Source organism: Thermobia domestica, chromosome 9 (genome assembly GCF_964235325.1).
Source record: "Thermobia domestica chromosome 9, izTheDome1.hap1.1, whole genome shotgun sequence".
NCBI classification, from domain to species: Eukaryota; Metazoa; Arthropoda; class Insecta; order Zygentoma; family Lepismatidae; genus Thermobia; species Thermobia domestica.
The window spans coordinates 272,893,163-272,912,963 of record NC_137462.1 but is presented as its reverse complement, the minus strand read 5'-3'; the positions used below and the strand labels follow the sequence as shown (position 1 = coordinate 272,912,963).

At 35.3% G+C, this 19,801-nt stretch overlaps 2 protein-coding genes across 3 annotated transcripts in view; one reads left to right on the top strand and one right to left on the bottom strand.

Annotated features, from left to right (window-relative positions):
- The window catches only part of LOC145660698 (limbic system-associated membrane protein-like), a 1,132,467-nt gene that overhangs the window by 698,561 nt on the left and 414,105 nt on the right, over positions 1–19,801 (top strand). The gene's annotated exons all lie outside the window — the stretch shown is intronic.
- Positions 1,483–19,647, bottom strand: LOC145694293 (uncharacterized). The gene is made up of 3 exons (XM_081770380.1): positions 19,406–19,647; positions 18,197–18,977; positions 1,483–1,529 (listed from the first exon to the last, which is right to left on the bottom strand). The coding sequence occupies exons 2-3, from the start codon at positions 18,975–18,977 to the stop codon at positions 1,483–1,485; spliced, it is 828 nt and encodes a 275-aa protein (XP_081626506.1). The 5' UTR covers positions 19,406–19,647.

Genomic DNA, 19,801 nt, shown 5'->3' with positions numbered 1-19,801 from the left:
CTCTTGTATTACCTCTCAATGTTATATTACAATGTTTTAATGTCCACCCAACAAGTATACTTACAAATACAATTGTACATATACATTCAGAAGTTTATTGTATTTCATGATATTTCGTTAAACTGTTGTTGCTATCGTGTATAACAGTTGCATATATCATTAAAACTTTTAGTTATGTCCTCTAGAATAAAGAATCCCTGGGTTCGGTTCCAGGTCATGGACTTCGTGGGTATTATGCGGTAAGGGATAACGAGAAATTGTTTCTTTATAAACCAGTATTTGAGATAAAACGTTCAGTGCTTACAGGGCCGGCCCTAGGCAATTTGGTGCCTTGTGCAATGGATCATTTGCCGCCCCTCCTTTGCCGCCCCAAATCTTAAAAGCCATGATTTTAAGTATACAGTTTAAGTTCATCATAAATAACAAAGGGGAGGGAAAGTTCACTCGCACTCAGAAAGGCCTAAACACTTCAATTTCGTTGTGACTTTTTCTTTGAATAATCTATTATGTTAGTGAAAGATAAATCAAACACACCTGCAGAGGAAGTATGGTAATCCTTTTTATAGAATCCAATATCCAGCTTTAATCTCAATATATCAGTTTGCAATTCCAGTGCAACTATTATTTGATCTTGATTTTTTATTTTCCTTCTATATTTGTAAAAAAAAAAAAGTCAGGAAAGAACATGTGTTTCCACGTTCAATGATAAGGAACTTGTTTGTGACAAAGACAAAACTAGTTTTCATATCAAAACTGTGATAACTAACTAAATGGAATAGGTGTTTACTGGTGTTCGAGAATTGAGTTCTTGTATTTGACAACAATCAAGCAATTCATGCTGGGATTTTGTTTGACCATTTGCTTTAGCATTGTCCTTGTAACCTTAAAGTAATTCGACCTGAACATGATTTATGAATGTTGTATTCAAATAGAAAATCAGCTTAGTAAATTTAACTACCATGATCATGAAGTATGTTTCCAACCAGAAATATTTATTTTAAATAATATAGTTATGACAGATTTGGACGCCCCTCGAAATTTACCGCCCAGTGCAAATGCACGAGTTGCACACGTGGGGTCCTGAGTGTTTATAAATCACAAACGGTTAGTGATAAACGGATGAAACAAAAAGTGAAACAGTAAAATATTAAAGGATATATCGAATGGAGTATTCTTCTTGCCCGCAGGGCCTCTAGGGTCAGCCGAGCATGATAAGACGATGGAAAAACAAACAACTTTTGTAAGAAAACTTTTTTCGTGCGAGGCACCATTTATGAAATGGCCACCATTTAATTGTGAGTTTATGCGCAATAAAATAAAACGCTCTTTGCTTATATATCACAAACAGCTCAAGCCAGGGGCGCCCTCACGGGGGCAGTTCACCGTGTCCGCACTTCCTCAAAACTTCGTAACTCAACATACAAAACTATATTTGGTTAGCAGAGAAATGATTGATATAGCATGAAAATTTGATCTCACACTTCATCTGTACTCTTTTTCTTGTGAAAACAATCTATCATCTTTTTTCCCTAAAAATATAGTTGAAAATATTTTACAATTACTTATCGTCTTTTCGATACTCATTCAATACTACATAGACCTAGTGGTTTGAAGTATTGGACTAGGGATGGCCACAAAGTTCCGGTTCCGGCGGAACCGGTTGCGCGAGCAATCGGTTCTTGGAGATCTGGTTTTTAGAACCGATTTCGAAACCGGTTCCGGACCTGGATCCGAAAAACCAGTTCCAGAAACGAATCCGAAAACCAGGATCCAGAACCAGATCTTAGGAACCGGTTCCAGATCTGAATCTGAAAACACGGTTCCAGAACCGGATCTTAGGAACCGGTTCCAGACCTGGATACGAAAGCCCCCAAAGACCCGTAAAGGATGCACAAAGTTCACCTTCAAAACACTGCAAAGAGGATCATGCGCTTGTGCCCCCCGCCCAGACCCGCTTGTGCCCCTGAAAAAAAAAATTTGGTCCACCAGTTTGTGTTTAGCCAAATGGGTTTGCCAGTTTGCCTATTTAGCCAATGAGTTTGCCAGTTACCCAATTGGTTTAGCCCAATGTGATAAGCGGCCACCGCCTGGGCGCCTGCCTGTCGCTTCCACCATTTCATCTAGCACACTGCTCACAGCCTGCCAGCAGCTCGGGTTTAGCGTAGGGATGGCCATAAAGTTCCGGTTCTTGAACATCCGGTTTTCAGAATCGGTTCCAGACCTGGATCCGAAAATCCTGTTCTACAACCGGATCTTGGGAACCGGTTCCAGACTTGGATCCGAAAAACCGGTTCCGGAACCGGATCTTCTAGAACCGGATCCGTTCAGATCCGAAAATCGATTCCCCCAGGAACCGGTTCTGGTCATCCCTATATTGGCCCCCCCGCCCCCAATGCTTGGACTTCTCCCAACAAAAATTTCTGGGTACACGCCTAGTGAGCTAAACGGTTGGAAAAAGCGAAATAGAAAATGTCAGAAGTTGGTGCTCTGGATAGAATGTGGTGTTCTTGTTGCCTCACAGGGCCCCCTACCATGCTTCCCCAGGTACTAACCGAACATTTCAAATAGTAAGTTATGTAATTTGATAAATCTATGAAAATGCCAAGGAAAAACATGCAAGTTTTGTAGGGGAAAAAGGTTTTCATCTCTGGCACTGTTTGCAAAATTGCCACCACCTACTGTGTGTTTTATTCGACTGTTAAAGAATTCATAATAGACTGGTGGCCATTTCGTAAACGATACTCCCCACGAAATTTTTTTCTACAAAAGATGTTTGTTTTTCCAGGGTCCTTATAATGATGTATCAAATTTCATACCTTACTATTTAAAATGTTCGGTTAGCACCTGGACACTCATGATAGGGGATCCTGTGGAACAAGCAGAACATTGCACTCTTTACGCTTTCTGACATTTCCTATCTCGCTTTTTTTCAACCCTTTAGCTTGAGCTGTTTGTAATTTATAAGCAAATAACATTTTATTTTATTGAGCCCCATGGGATACCCTCCAGGACCCCATGATAGGGGGTCCTGTGCGGCAAGCATAGCGCTGTCTGACATTTCCCTACCACTTATTGTTTGATTCTTTTATCTCCAAGTATTTGTGATTTAAAGACACTAGGCGTTTTATCTGAAGCATCTGCTATTGGTATGAAAGAACCGAGTTCGATTCCTGGCGGGATCTCATGTGGTTCGGATTCCACAAGAAGATGTAGGTTCACGGTTAATATAGCCTCGCTCCTGAAAGGGACGCTAACCTGATAGAGGTAATCATTCAATCAAACAAACGCCTGCTATGCCCTGGTCGCTTATGCTGAGGGAAGAACGTAGGCTGAAAGTATTTGAAAACAAGATCCTAAGACAAATATTTGGACCTAAGAGGAACGGGAATGCGGAATGGCGGAAACTTCATAACGAGGAACTGCACAATTTATACTACTTACCATCGTTTATCAATCTGGGCTCAGCTGAGTAGGTCATTTAGTAAGACTGGAAGGATGTATGAACGCTTTGAAAATTTTAAGTGGAAATCCAATCGGAAAACGACCATTAGGAAGACCTAGGCATAAATGGGACGACAACATTAAGATGGATCTCGCAGAAATAGGAATACAAAGTATTATAGATACTGGATCCAGTTGGCTAAGGATAGAAATCAATGTATAACGTTTGTAAACGCGGCGTTGAACCTCTAGGTAAATAATAATAATAATAATAATAATAATAATAATAATAATAATAATAATAATAATACAAGTGTTTTTTTTATGAGGTATGTGAAAGCTGAATCGAAAGAGCCTGTGTTATATTTGCTGTAAAATTTAAGAGATGTTGCTGAGCTGGAATACTATTGTTAAAGCTTTCTATATAGTATGTGTTTTAAAGAAATACTGCATTATTTTTTTAGTATGCGAAGACGATTATTTAAGATATGGCACCTTGGTTAAGAAATGTCACACCAGGAATCCAACACCTCAACATTCAAGATTGAGCAGTGAACATCAATAATCCACTGCAAAATTCTGCGGTACTGCTGGAGGATGTCGGCTACTTCTAACTCATCGGATCACGGGTCAAGTAGGAATGTCTAGGATTGTACACCACAATAGCTTTTATTGCCCTCTTAATTGCTTTTATGACAGTGTACATTTGATGTCAATATGGCCGTGTCGGCCTTGGGGAGGTTTTAGGGGGAGGTGGTTTTATTACCCTGTTTGTTAGGTGGTTAGACGGGTTCCTGGAAAAGGTTGAGTGTTAGGAGGGATGGAGTAGTTTCTAGAAAAGAGGTTGAAGGACATGATTTTGATAGGGTTGTTTCTAACAGCTATGCTATGATCAAATTAATTATTCTTTTATTTGTATTTTCTTAATAAATTAGTCGGAACAATTGTACTGGTTCGCTTGCTAAGCAGGCTCCTTATTTATTGGAACGTATGCTAAAGCATACTCTGTTTATTTATTGGATCGTTTGCCCTACAAGCTCCTTATTATTTTTCCCAAATCGTATGCTAAAGCATACTCCATAGAACAATCTCTGATTGTGATTATATTAATTAATTCTTTTAATAAATTACTTGGAACATCTTATTTTACGGATTGCTTGCTAAGCAAGCTCCTTATTATTTTTCCCAAATCGTATGCTAAAGCATACTCCATAGAACAATCTCTGATTGTGATTATATATTAATTAATTTGACCATTTGCATTCATATTAAAATGGTGGAGGGAATAAACTTTATTCATGCGGGACTTTTTAATTTGACGGATCGTATCTTTATTTTCTCGAACACTGTGTGAGCATACTAGAAATTTCGTGTATAGAATATGTATGTATAGTGCGGTATGATAAGCATTGCTGGTACATATACAGAGCGTGGTTCTTGTACGTCTTTCGCTGGTGAACTTAAGACATGAACTGAACTTTTCGCGCGCTTTTTGGAAACTGGTTGTGCAACAGGGAAAGATGGCGTTGTTGGGTAACAGGTGCGTGTTAAAACATGAAGACAAATACAAAGGAAAACCGACGACACGTTTAGTACACATCACAGAGTGCCGACAGAGTAATAAAAGAAGTTTGGCGCCAGGGTAGCTGAACACAAGATATTGTTGACGGCGAAGAATACAAAGAAGATTGAGGTTGTGGCAGGTAAACATGTTGAATCATGCCCCTTTGCTAATTGGTGATAAAAAGAAGTTTTGCGCGGCGAATGATGAACACGTGATTACCTTGTGGCTATGAAAATACTTTAAATACGGGCTATAGCGGAAAATATATATAGAGACACCATGCATCTCTTTGAGAAAGAAGAACGCTACGAGGTTAACACTGAAGCAATATCCGATGCTGAAACAGAAATATACGAATCATCGTCAGATGATGAATATGATTTTGATGCAATAGATTCACCAGTGCTAACAACAGTTTCACCAACGCCACCGTCATCACCAGCAGTATTATCAAGAACATCACGATTTTGGGGTTTAGATTGCTGTTGTAATAGTCAAAAGGTGGACCGTGAATGTATAAAGAAGGCTATTGAAAAATGGGATTTCAACGATACATTAATATGCGATGGATGTAGAGAAGGATCCCCTCATGATTTTGCGCATGATTGTATGAATGTACACCCAGAGTCATTGGAAACCCGTGCATGGAGTATTATTGCAAGTCCTAGTGTTGAAGAAGATGTGTTTTACTTGTATGCAAACACCCATATTATTGGAATATTAACAAGAGAAAAATTCTATGAAACGTATGTGGAATTATTAAGTGATACAGACTATCTTCCGGAATTACTGGACATTTTCATAAGAAAAGACAAACGGAAAGCGAATATTTCAGATTGAGAAAATGTATTCGAATAGAGTTAGTGTTTCATGTGTGTTATGCAGTGATGAAAACATTAATGTGAATTGTGTATTAAAAACTATAAAAGTATACTTACGTAACACCAATCCAATTGAATGCATGGAATGCAAGTTAAATCTTCCTCATGATTGTACTCATCTTCATAATACTGGAACATTTGCAACGAAGTACTTATCTCTTGATAAAACTCTTAGTGAACTTTTTGAAGTTTTTGAACAAGAACATAGTGAAATCTCATTTATATGGTTTATGCGTAAAATTTGTGATCTTTTAAAAAATACAGAATTTGTTGGACAGGTTATTCCGTTTTTCATTTATCACACAAATGAAATTTCACCATGTGTAAATCAATATATTATCGATATTCAAGGTTTTAAAATGTCTGATAATGAATTTATCATTCGTGAGTTTTGTTTAACTGCATGCGATGATACAGTAAATTTCCATTGCTTGGTAAAATCACCAATAGATTATAATTTATTATCATTAGGATGTCAAAAACAAATTGATTGGTTAACTTTAAATTTACATGGTTTGAAATGGAATAGCAAAACTGGATATACTGTATCATGCATACGAAACCTTGTATATCAATTATGTTCAAAGAATTCATCCTTTTATTGTAAAGGTTTAGAGAAATCTCTTTGGATTAAAAGAATATTTGCATTAGATAATGTCATTGATTTAGAAACAAAACATTGTCCACCATTAAGTGAATTATGTGGAAACACATTTAATGATTATTGTAATTTTCATACAAATATTGTAAAGAAATCAGGATGTGCATATCGTAATGCACATCAGTTGAATTATTGGTGGAAATATGAAAGATCAACAGCATTAACTAATGCATTATCAAGATTGTAATGTTTTTCTTAGGAATTGTAAATAAAATGCAGGGATGTGTTTTAAAAAAATTTATTGAAAATTTAAGAAAAAAAAATTGTATATATGATAAAAAATAAAAAAAATTGTAAACATATAATAAGAAAAAAAATAAAAAAATAAAAAAAAATTATTTCTGTTTTCTTTTTTTAAAAAATTTGTTCACATGTTTATAAACGATATCATCATTCTTTTTCAAATTTTTCTTGTTAAACATTTTTAAACACTTTTGAAATGATTGAGTGCGGATAATATGATGCAAAAAGAACAAGACAAAATACCCGCACAACACAGAATTATCATGTTGATATTGATGATTATTCGTAAAGTACATTTTAGTATTTTTCGACAAAAAGTTTTTTATTTCTTTGGGAATGTCCATAGCAAGACTGTCAAAGTAGTACCCATGTTTTTTCTTATTGATATACACTGCGACCCAGTGGGAACCAGCAGAATCAGATGTATCAAGATTAATCACAAGTGCAGCAGGAGGTTCTACCGTTACAGGAAGTCTGTCAATAGGGTAAATTCCAGTAACACTTGCACCAGTCACTTTATCACTTAGTAACACTTTTAACAATTCGTCACTATACATGATGAAGATTATTATTTTTAATTGTAGTAGGTATGTAACTATCACTGTTATTCACATGTAAGACATAGTCATACACTTTTACATATTCACTATACAGTAATGCTTCATGAACACTGCACCTATATTGTCCGAAACGATGCTTATTATGTGCACACCGATGAACGTGAAAACTTAATGCAGTATACTTTGGACAGTTTATTTCTTCTAAATTTGTAACTTCTCTTTGAAGAATTTCTTGAAGAAAACACTTTCTATTTATTCCGTAGGTGTATATTGTTGTAGTATTTGAACAATATGATTGAAGTATTTCCTTAAGATGGGAATATTCTACATCGCCTTCGTGCCAGGTAATGCCATACACATTCTCACCTAGATATTTGTTTGTACTTACGATCGGCTCAGCTAACTTATTTAAAGGAAATGGTGGTTTAAAAATCCAATTTTGGAAAAAGGGAACGTCAGGATTTACAATGGCTAATTCTTTTACAATAAAGTCATCTTCGTTATCATGATACGCCGAGAAGTGTACAACAACCCTCATCCTACTCAACTGAATAAATTAGAAGGTGTTATCAGTATAAATATTTCTATCTTTGTCTACTTGTGCTAAGGAGTCGAATTGCGCGTACACAATGCATGTAACAGGTTCAGTTAAAGTTTCTGAAAATGATACTTTTAAATTTACAGGGGAATCGCGTACCACATCCCACGTGTTATCGTCTAAAGTTCCTGTTGGAGATAGAATAAAAGCATACAGAGCATATCCGTTTGGATACTCATCAAGAGTAACAGTATGTGAATAATTTTGATAATATATACCAGTACCTGAAATCAAAGTATAGTAACTTAGAAGATATAAATTGTTATTAAAATCAGGAGTGAGGGGGTTGGGAGGAAATGATTTTGAGCCGACTTGTAATTGCAGTTTGTTAACGTTAAAGTTTCGAAATTCAAAGGGATTAAGATGTGATTTCCCATTGAAGGCTGTGTTGGAGATGAAACCAATAACCAGGCCTTTAGGAACATTACCCAGGAAAAGATTATCAATGTTGTAAGACTTTACTTGTGCAGGTATAGTATAAGATCTTGTCTCCACTCTCGTCAGAGGTAACTTGGCCGTTTCCGAACCCATTCGTGTATTTAATTGCATAGCTAAATCTGCAGCTACATCAATACGTCGTACATGAAGAATAACTTCCTCAAGTGCAACTTTATAACTTGTATTTTCAGGGGACATTAAGCAAAAATTATCTTTACTACGATGTAGTTTTACACGTAAACTTACTTTGTTAGGAAGCATACGATCTAAACTTACAATATCAGTATGAAGACGTCCATACATTTCAAAAGATTTACTATTTTTCACCTTATTAGCACGTTTTTGAAAACCAGCATTTGTATTATCTAATTTATTAAAATTTTTTGCAGTATCTTTATGCCACAACCCACATGCTAAATGTGTTTGAGAAGCGTCATAAGAATAATTTAATAATGTTTCAATGTATGCACGATAAGGATAAGATCCTGATGAGGAACTAATTAATTTATCATTTAACGAAATATCAATTTGACTAAATAAAGAATGTAAGAAATTATTTACTGGTGCAACAGTATCATCATTAGCTAAAGTTGTACCATCAGCTTTAGTAATTTTACAACGTACATAAAGATATAGATATGCAGGATGAATAAATTTCCCTGTTTCTCCTGGAATAACAAATTCAATAGGTCCTTCTGAGGTTAATGTGGAAATAGGACGATATTCAGCATTTGTAGTTGCTTCAATAGCTGTTTGTGTCATTGGTATAGAAAAGAAATCAAATTCATTGGTACAACATTCAAAACTACTTGAATTTAGGAGCGCCATTATGAAAAGATGTCGTGTATATGTTTACGTTTTGTTGGTGGTCCAAACTTTACAATTGCAGGAGCTTTCCTCTTGCGTGACCGTCTCTTGCCGTTACCAGTTAGCAACTGTCCAACTTTATTAATTGCTTTTGTCTTTAAACTATTACCAGCTTCTTTTACACGCGCACGAACAGATTCTTTAAATGGTCGATTTTCTAATACATCACCCGCAACTTGCATACCGGTTTGTAATGCTTGACGCCCTACAGTTTTTGCACCTTGTTTAAGAAATGGTAAAGCAAAACGAAATAATCCTTTAAAGAAACTACCTATACCATGTCCCCTTTGATATACAGGTCCTGAAAAATATGGTATTCCACGTCCACGGTGATAAGTAACACGTCTTGCTCTCATCTTTTTCCTATAATTATTATTTAGCAGATGCAGGAGAGCGTTTAAAATGTAGTGTTACGGTCAGTGTCCCAGAACGAAATGGTAAATTTCGCCCTGCATGATCTTTTAATAGTATTTCAATTGTGTTAAAACAAAATTTTGCAAGTGGCATATAATGAATATCTTCAAAGGTAATTGTTTGAACTTTTCCGTATTTAATATCAGAGATTGTTGCTATACGTAATAATGGTGCTTTTGTATCACCTAAAAATTGATATTGTATAATATCTGTATATATAAAAATTTGATGTGGATATCCGATATCAACATATGGTTGTTTGAATCCACGAGATTCTTTAACAAGATCTGATTTTTCAGAAAAACCTAATTGTAAAGCTAATGTAGGCGACAATGTCACTGATTCTACACGTTCATCACATTCAACATGCACAACATTTGAAAAACTAAATTTTATAAAACTTGATATTGCGTTTAATTCCTCTAGTAAATGATGAATGGATGGATAATATCCAACAAGAATTTTACTTTTCATAGGTTCTGCATTTTTAAATTTGTACCATATAACATTTTCACCTTCAGTAACATTATAACATGTTAATGGAATATGTACTTCACTTAATCCTACATACCAATCGGATTCTGATAAACGAATATTATTTTTTAATTGATTAATAAAATGTGTTGGACTATTTGTAGGATATACATCTGTACTAGCATTTGAAACTAGTGTAATGTAAAAACTATCATCAATACTTTCAGAAATCATTTTCGTTTAAAGTGAAGTGTTAGGTTTGAAGTTCCAAAACGAAATGGTAATTTTAACCCGTGTTCATCTTTTAAGTTTACTTCTATCGTATCAAAATATTTCTTTTCAACTTTAACATAATGTGGTGAGTGAAACACAAAAGATTTTACATGACCGTGTTGTACATTATATACACTAAGTTTTCGAACTAATGGTCCTATATTTTGTTGTTGTTTTACAATATCAATGCAAACATTAATTGTATTGGGAATATTATAATCTAAATCACATGGAAATTTTCCACGTGCTAATATTAAATCAACATTTCTAACTTTTGTGTATATAACTTTTTTAACATCATGCGTATTTTCATTAATAAATCCGAAAATGTGTTGTAATCCTGGTGTAACACCAATCATACATTGATCTTCTAATTTCAAAGAATGTTTAATAACAATTTGATTTTTATTTTTTAAATAGTGTAACATACGAGCATTTTCAGGAATTAATTGTAGAATAGATTCAATTGATGAATAATATCCAGGTGTAATTGGAACATGGTGGCGTTCAACTTTACCATCGATAACACTAGTAATTATAATTTCTTCATTTTCACCAACATTGTAAAAACTCCACGGAATATTAATTTGTGTTAATGCAACACCCCATTCCCCATCACGTAAATCAATAGGTTGTGCCAATTTAACTCGAAATGATGATGTTGTATTATTATCAAAAAGATTGCTACTTGCATTTGAAGGAAGAGTAACGTAAAAGTCGTGTGTAAAGTTCGAATTCATTTTGCAGACTGAATAGAATCTGATCTAATCCACGAATTCATACTTGATGGATATCCTAACCATTTTACATACATCCACCCATTTTTACGTTTCAATACTTTTTCAATAAGATATGTTTTCTTTGAATTTATAATTACTTTTTGTAATTCTTCTGCATAAAATATTCCTTTAATTTCTTCACCGTTCCAATCTTTTAATTTGTAAGTGACAGGATCTGACTTTATACATTTGTCAACAATAAATATTTCTTGTGACCATTTAGGTAAATATCCTTTTTCTAATTTATGTTTATACTTACTAACACGAACATAATCACCCGAACTAAATTTGCAAGTTATATTTTTCTTATTCTTTTTATTTCCGTATAATGTTTCCCACACTTGATTCACATTGGAATCATTTACTTGTGCAGGTGCCATTTTAATACTTGAATGGTATGAATGATTATAATTTTTTACAATTTGATCTAATATATTAATATAACGATAAGTATTCTTTGCAGTAAAATAACGATACAATCTTTCTTTTAATGTACGTATAAAGCGTTCTGCTAACGCACACTTAATTTCGGAATGAACACTATAATGATTAATTTCATATTCTTTAAACAATTGTTTTACATGTCGATTATAAAATTCACCACCTAAATCTGTTTGTACGTTAAACACAGGTAACTTGAAATTTTTAAAAATTTTTGTTATTGCTTTTACCATTTCAGGACCTTTCTTTGTTTTTAACGGAACACAATATGCATAACGTGAAAAAATGTCAATACAACATAATATATATTTATAATTATTATTATACTTTGCAATATTTTGCATATCTGCTAAATCCATTTGTAATGTTTCATTTGGTGCACTAACATAATACTTTTTACGTTCAAAAACTTTACGAGCTGGTGCATGTAATGTATAAGCATCTTGAGAAGCTAACCATTTTTTAATTTTCTTTTTAGATAACTTTGTTTTGCGTTGTAATGTTTGTATACTTGATAAAGAATCAGGATTTGAATAATCATAATATATTTTGGATAATTTTGTCATTTTACATACTATATTCTTTCCAATGTTTAAATAAATTAGCTACTACTGCAGGACTAGGAGATTTTCTTACTTTACGAATACGTTGTCGTCTACTACTACTACTACTACTACTACTTTTCACTTTTGATGCTGGCGTGCTAATAGGTGTACCAATAAATTCTTTAGGAACATTAAGATCTTCTAATAAATTTTTAAATTCATGAATACCTATAGGATTTCTTGAATATTTTCTTGTACGAACAACATCATTTACTAAATCTATAATATTTGAACCTGGTATTGTTTTTTCATGAATACGTACTGTACCAGACTTATCCCACTGAATTTTATTACAACTTGTCAACTGTTTTAATAATAGATCTGTTTTCCTACGAAGTGTTTTCGGTACTGATTGTAAAATGTCTGATACAAATGGTAAAATAGAAGTATTGCTATCTTGTTTGGAAGTTGTTGATGATGATGATTTTTCTTCTTCTTCTTGAATGATAGGTAAAGTAATAGGTTTATGTGAAGAAGATGTATACTGTAAATAACGATGCAAAGCTTGTTGATATAATTTCCACTTTTGTTGTACACTAAGATCACGACGTTTTAAGATGTTATTCATTTCTTCATCTAAACGTGACTGATGTGAATCTATGGATTTAAGATTCGATTGAATTTCATGTACAGCATTTTCAGGAACTAAAATCATTTTACGTAATTCTGACATATTTAACGACTAAAAATACTGCTTCCCACTGCTGCAAGAAGTGGTCCCAAGATTAACGGTAAAAGAGCACCACCTTTCTGTAGTAACAACTTTTTCTTTTTATTCAATGCAGTACGTTGCTGAGATAGAGCACGTAAGATCTTTTTATGTCTACGTAAACGTTGCTTCTGACGAGAATTTAAAGGGATGTTTCCTTTTATTGTGTTCTTAGCTACTTGAGATATTGTTCTTATTAAATCCCCTGAAGCATTTTGTAAAATTTGTTTTCGTTTCGTATTCTTGCATTTGCACAGCGCACGGAGCGTGCTGTAGTGTTGTTTCACCTTCAACATCTTGATGCAGACTAAACAAAAATTTCTGTATGCATGTCTTTTACGTTAGCGTACACATACATGATTTCATTCGGAAAAATATTTGTACGTATTCGCAATGCATCGTTTGTTTTTTGTGTCAAGTCAAATAATAAATAAGTGTGAGGTTCTCGTGTTACTTCTTCGAACACACTCACGACTTCTTTACTATACCGAGGCATAATTTGCCTTGCTAAATATTGTATTTGTAATTTATCACGTGGATTTTTAAATACTATAATATAATGTGCATTTAAACTAATATCACGTGCATGTTTTCCTTTTGGAAATAAATTTTGAATAATAAATATTACAGTTAACTTTTTGTGATGTGCATACTTTGTAAATAAATTAGCAACATCACCATTAGTTTCTGACATTAAATCATCAAGTATTAATAATGAATTTTCTTTGATTTCAAAATTATTCATGTCAGGTATTCCCTCTACAAAACGTATTTTTGCATTTGCATCTAATTTTGGTATTACTGCACCATAACACCAAACAATATCATTAAACTTTATACTAAACATTTGATCATGTTCATTAAGTAAACGATTTACAAAACAAGTTTTACCAGCCCTTGAAGGACCAGCGATTAAAATAGTAGAGGGATGTTGAAACTTTAACATCTTGTAATCAAATGAATGCATACAATAGAGACTCTGCTTTATATACACACACTCACACTCACACATTGAATATCAAGTTTCCAAGGGAATTTTAATATTTTCACAATCGTTGATTGTTCGGAGTATACATAGTAATGAAATGGATAAAAAATCACTGGGATATAAAATTAAAGCTGAAGTGACTAGTTTATACATTGTTTGCACAGCAAACGAAAATATAAAAAGAATAAAATAAATTAAGAATAAATTAAATAAATTAGGAATAAATTAAATAAATTAGGAATAAATTAAGAATAAATTAAAAATAAATATTTTTACAATCGATGATGGTTCGGGGTTTCATTACATGAAAGAGACACTCATACAAGTCACATTCACTCATCCGCGGGCCTATAACCGTAAGGTACACTTGCACGTTTTCGTATTGGTTCATCGTCGGTCATGTCAGGTTCGTCAATCCGTTTTCGTTTTTTGTTGACCTCACGGTGTGTTTTTGTCTCTCTACAGCTAAAGATACGGAACCCCGGTCTACGAACGATGCTATTTGGGTTTTCTATTACTGTGGACTCTAATTGTCCAGACACTAATTTATAGAAACTCTCAAAGTTAATTTTCTGAGAGGTCCTATCATTTAGTGTTATCCCCCTAATTTTGTATATATGCCGAACATCCCCTTGGGCGTTTGTTAGCCGCATAGCATAATTTTTACAGCCAAGACCAATAAAGGTTGTAAACTCCCAACCTTCAGGAATTTCATTCGTTAGATCACCCAAATAGTTTCCGAGCGGTAACAAGGGTTCCTCATCTTTTTTCTGTAAGTACATGATACTGTCAGTGTCACAGTAGATTACTCTGTCAGGTCCTACAGTCGTCAGTAGTTCGTAAAGTCTAAGTCTAGCCCACGAAGTAATAAATGCGGCTAGTATCACATTGGAAAACTCCAACGGAACGTTTTCATTTTCAATGTCTCTGTACGTGAGAATGAGATGGTCATCATCAATTGGCACCACACTTTGAATTTCATACCTTGCCGTAGTTAAATACCTAAGAAAGGTAACCTCATCACTAACGATTATACTCTGCGACATGTCTGTGCGTTGCCCCCACTTACCATACAATGAATTGAGGTATAGCTTTGCACATTGCCTCAATCCCGGGTTCATCCTAATATTGTCATAATTTAATCGTATGCCTTCATGGGCATAATATTCATCGATATATTTTTGTTTGTCTTCTTCAGTGGTACAGTAAGCAGGAAAACCAGAGGCTTCCTGCTTCATCTGAAGGAAGGAATTCACGTAGGTCCCGAACAGCCCTCCTGAATTCCCCTCTTCAGGATCTAAAAGTTCAAATTCCCATATCTCATGTATATCGATTATTTTGTAACCTTTTTTAAGAGCAAGGTGTAACTCTGGTGTACAAAATGTTCCTGTGAGAGCACACTCAGCATCGCTATGGGTACATTCGTTAGTGTTTTCTTCTTCCATGCATGTGCGGCAGAGGCCGAAAAGTAATCGATCTCCCGCAACGTATGGTAAGATCGGAAAGTAGAGGTCCTTTGGAGGGACGATTGTGCATTTGACTACACCGTGAATACTTTCCACATCTGGAAAGTCCGGTCCCGTGTGAATCTTAGGTGATTTAACCGGCATAGGTTTACGTGCCATCACCCAAGGGTATAACGATGTTACATCGGCGTAGGAAATTCGCTCATCACTCGCACAATTGACGTAGGAACGAAAGACCTCCGTGCGACCACCGTTGTAACAGTTCTTAGGAATAAGAAAATCAGGTAGATTAGTACAACGTTCTTGAACAAACTTTTGCACTTCCTTATCCATCTTTACCTTATTGTCCCAAGAACATTCCCATATTTCGTATAGGTTTACACCTATACTTTTCAGGTACCTACGGCGGCGCATGGTTTGCTCATATCGTTTCTCCATCGTATTGTACGAGTCCTGGGCATCGTGCAAAACCGCGTCACGGTTAAAGGGGAAGCAAAGGCGGCAGGCATGGAAATAACACCCGTAAAAGTCGAAGGCAGCGTTGAGTCCTTCGTGCCATCCATCGACCTTGTACCTACCAATATACTTTTCCCCACCTCTCCTAGCATGCTGGATTTCTACCCCTAATTGGTCTTCCATATACATAAGCCATTGCATAGCTTTTGTACTATACTTGGTCTTATGATGAAATCCCAACGCGGGAATGATAGGAATAGTATTCTCCGGTAAGTGCAAGGTACGATATGTCCGCATTGCAAGACTTGCAATGGTAGATGATGTTATGAAACATTGCAAACCCTCCGTTTTCTCTTCGATGATAGCGCTAAACTTAATGACCGCTTCTGTTAGAATTCTAACATCATTCTCACAATAAGCCAACATATCCCTCTGCAGGTTAAACTCCTCGCCACTTTCCGCACGTTCTTGGTGCCAGGCTTCCAGTTGTTTTCTTTCTTCTGTGCTTCGCCCTTCAGGGTCATAGTACTCAATCGGAGGGTAGGGACCAACATAATTTTGATTTTCTTCAGTATTGAATAAATATGGGAAATCTCCCTTCTTTAAATTTTGACTAAGGCCTAACGTTTTTGGTAATTTGGATAATTTGACGCCAATATAAAGGTAAGAGTCGCGGAAAAAGATACGATTACCTATACTGATATTAAAAATCTTTTGACCCTGAATAAGGACACTGGGTACAATATGCTGGTCTTCTATTAGAGTTCTAAGACAGAAGAGACCATCGTAGCGACTACCATTATGGGCGATTGCCACGATTTTCTGAAAGACAGGACGCTCTACTAACACATGGTTAATAAAAGCCGTCATTGTCTTAAAAGAAAACGAACGATTTCCAACATTGTCACCGCACGTTTTACAGGGCTCATCGATACCTTTTCTTATACAGGCGTGACAAACATGACGACAGCACACCAGTACAACTTCGTGTTCCCTTTCACCGCGATCATTCGGTGCCTTCAACATCGTCTCTACATCATAGGTGATGTACATAAACCTTTTCGTATGAAGAGGTCGCTGTCTCTGAACAAAACATGTATGGTTTGTATCAACATAGGCTCGGCACGTTGAACAAAAATGTTCACCACACATGTGATCAGATTTTCGACTTCTCTTATCAAAAATGACGCCACAATTGATGCAGAGCTTTACATTATCACATACAGACCTAGCCGCTTTATTAGGTGTCAGATGATTATTAAAGCATTCACCTTCAGCAAACTCTCTATTGCATGCATTGCATTTAATTTTGTTTGCAGTATAGTCCCGTTCGTGAGTATGTTCGCAATAAGTACAACGAGTTTTACACTTGTGTGCACGTGACCTTTCATCATAAGCTTCCAAACAATAATAACAATACTTTCGTGCCTTGAGGAAAGTTCTAATGTTACGAATAGGTTCGAAATGACCAATAGTGTTACCTCTTCGATAAAGGATAAAAATCTTATTTTCTGCCGGTTCTCCCGGGTAACGTACTATATATTCCCGGTTATTCTTTTCATGCTCCTCATAAACTACGATTTGATATTCCCCTTTCAAATATGTTTGAAAGAGGTCCAGATCGGAAAAGTCACAACCTTGCTTACTTTCAACGTTAACACCTGCCATCTCGCAGAGAACTTCTGCTTTAAGAAGCCATGTATCATAGTCTTTTGTTCTTAAATTACACAAACTCTGCCTGCTTGATGTATGCTTGGTTATCCAGTATACAATAGCCATAGGGAGGCAGTAAATATTTCTATTTTCAATACGAATTAATCGTTTTTCTAAGTAATCTTGATATTTTGCATATTTGTCAACGGCACTCGTTGCATTTCTTCCCTGGCCGTGCATACTCTCAGCGATATGAAATCGAAACAATAGTTCTTGCCCCAAAAGGAACACTTCATTCGAATTTAATACACGTTCGATTGAAGTGAGGACTGTCCTAGCAGAGAAATTGCCCTTTCTTCTAAACGGAACGTACACTGGTTTGTTGTTGGTACTATTACTACTCTCTATGTATAAGCCAATGTAGTCCGAGGGGCGTGCATTGGAGATCACATGTTCCAACGCAAAATTAACTAAGCTTTCGATATAAGCCTCTGGGTTATTAATGTTCCTTTCATCACCCACAGGTCTGACGGCAATTTCATGTCCCGTAAGATGGAACTTACGAAACCTTTGTCTGCTTTCTCTTATAACTTCGAAATTACTATTTCTTTGATTATCCCGCCATTATTATTATTATCACTACCACTACCACCTGTACTACCACTATTAGGACTACTAATAGTACCAGTTGTACTATTGTTGTTGTTTATGTTGCCATGTCCAACCATTGGTGGAACATTGCCATATGACGGGTTAGGCTGAGGAGTAAAAATCATTTGGTCCCCATAGTCATGATTATCCTGTACACAGTATTCAGGCGGATTGTATACAGGATTTTCTCCCTGGACTTGTTGCGTGGGTATAACCACAGCATTGTCCTCGTTTTGAACCAAACTCCTCATTTCTTCAGCTGGTATTTCATCGGAATTTTGAGTGCCAATCCCATTTACTTCATCCAAGAAAGCTAAATCTTCATTTGTTAATTGATATAGATTATTAGGACTCAAGTTATGATTTTCTTGAGGGGGCATGACTATGGCATTATTTGTGGATGGGATTAAGCACGGTTCCGAAACAAAGCGCGTGCCAAAATCAAAAAAGTCCGATAACTCTGTATCTTTTATCCTATCCACCTGACCTTCCCCACATGATAATAAATAAAAGAGTTTTGACTGCGCCGATTCGTAAGTATCACATGTACGGAAAAATCCATACAAAAATAAGTCTATTATATCAGCACTGCTTACGCAGTGCTGGAGAAGTAATGTATCATTACCTTCGAAGGCACGAAGGGCGCGTAGGAGTGCATCGCATCTCCCCGAGCCCCGATATCCCAGCCTGTTCAATTCCATGATGGCTTTCCAGGTACTGAAGACCCTCGGGTACTCGTTGAAACCGCGCACCAATTCCTGGAGATAAATTTCATCAACCATATTCAATTCTTCGGATGGGCAGAAGAAATCCATCTGAAAGAAATAAGACAAAGAAAAAACTATTTTGAGTTATCAAGTTGACGTTAATATATCACTTGAATATAAAAGAGAGAGAGAGCACATTCAATTACTTTCAACCTATAGTTATATTTTAATGATATGTAAATAAAAAAAGCATTCACTTATTTTCAATCTATAGTCAAATAATGATATGTAAATAAAAAGCATTCACTTATTTTCAATCTATAGTCAAATAATGATATGTAAATAGAAAACAATTTGTTCAATTTATGAAAAAAAAAAATCAGTAAAATATATTCACTTATATTCAGATGTAATCTATTCTTTTAAAATATCCAGACACAATAAGTCTCTCTCTGTTCATTAATATTGGTTAAATACAGCTCAAATATGTATAATTTCTTTCTTTTTTTAAAAACAATAAGTGAAGAAATACACACCTTTCAAGCCTTAGTTGTTCGTTCACAACACCAGAAAAAGAAGAAAAAATGTCGACTCTGTGTCGCTGTAAGGCTAAACAAAAATGTTTGGGTGTTCTATTTGTGCTGCTACCACCACTCAAGGTTCGGCAAAGCTTCAATGTCTGGAATACAATAGGCTTGAATCAATTTCTTTATACTTTATTTAATAGTATTAAAACTATATAGTTAATTAATTAAGATGTGCTAAAGCTTGTCCTTGATCTTACACGTACGCTGCCGTGAAAGGAAATGATACCCCCTACACACCAAATGCATGTTATATCGTGTCCTATCATGTATTGCACAACCACTACTACTAGTGACACCTATCGGCAAAAGTCATAATTAAAGATTAGTTGTGCGTTGAAAGTCCCG

What these genes read in the sequence shown, in the direction of transcription:
- LOC145694293 (XM_081770380.1), bottom strand. Translation starts at nt 18,977, where the DNA reads ATGGATTTCTTCTGCCCATCCGAAGAATTGAATATGGTTGATGAAATT. An exon ending in CAACAACAATAGTACAACTG is followed by an intron (nt 1,530 to 18,196) that starts GTACTATTAGTA and finishes CTATATTTTTAG; the next exon opens with GGAAAAAAGATGATAGATTG.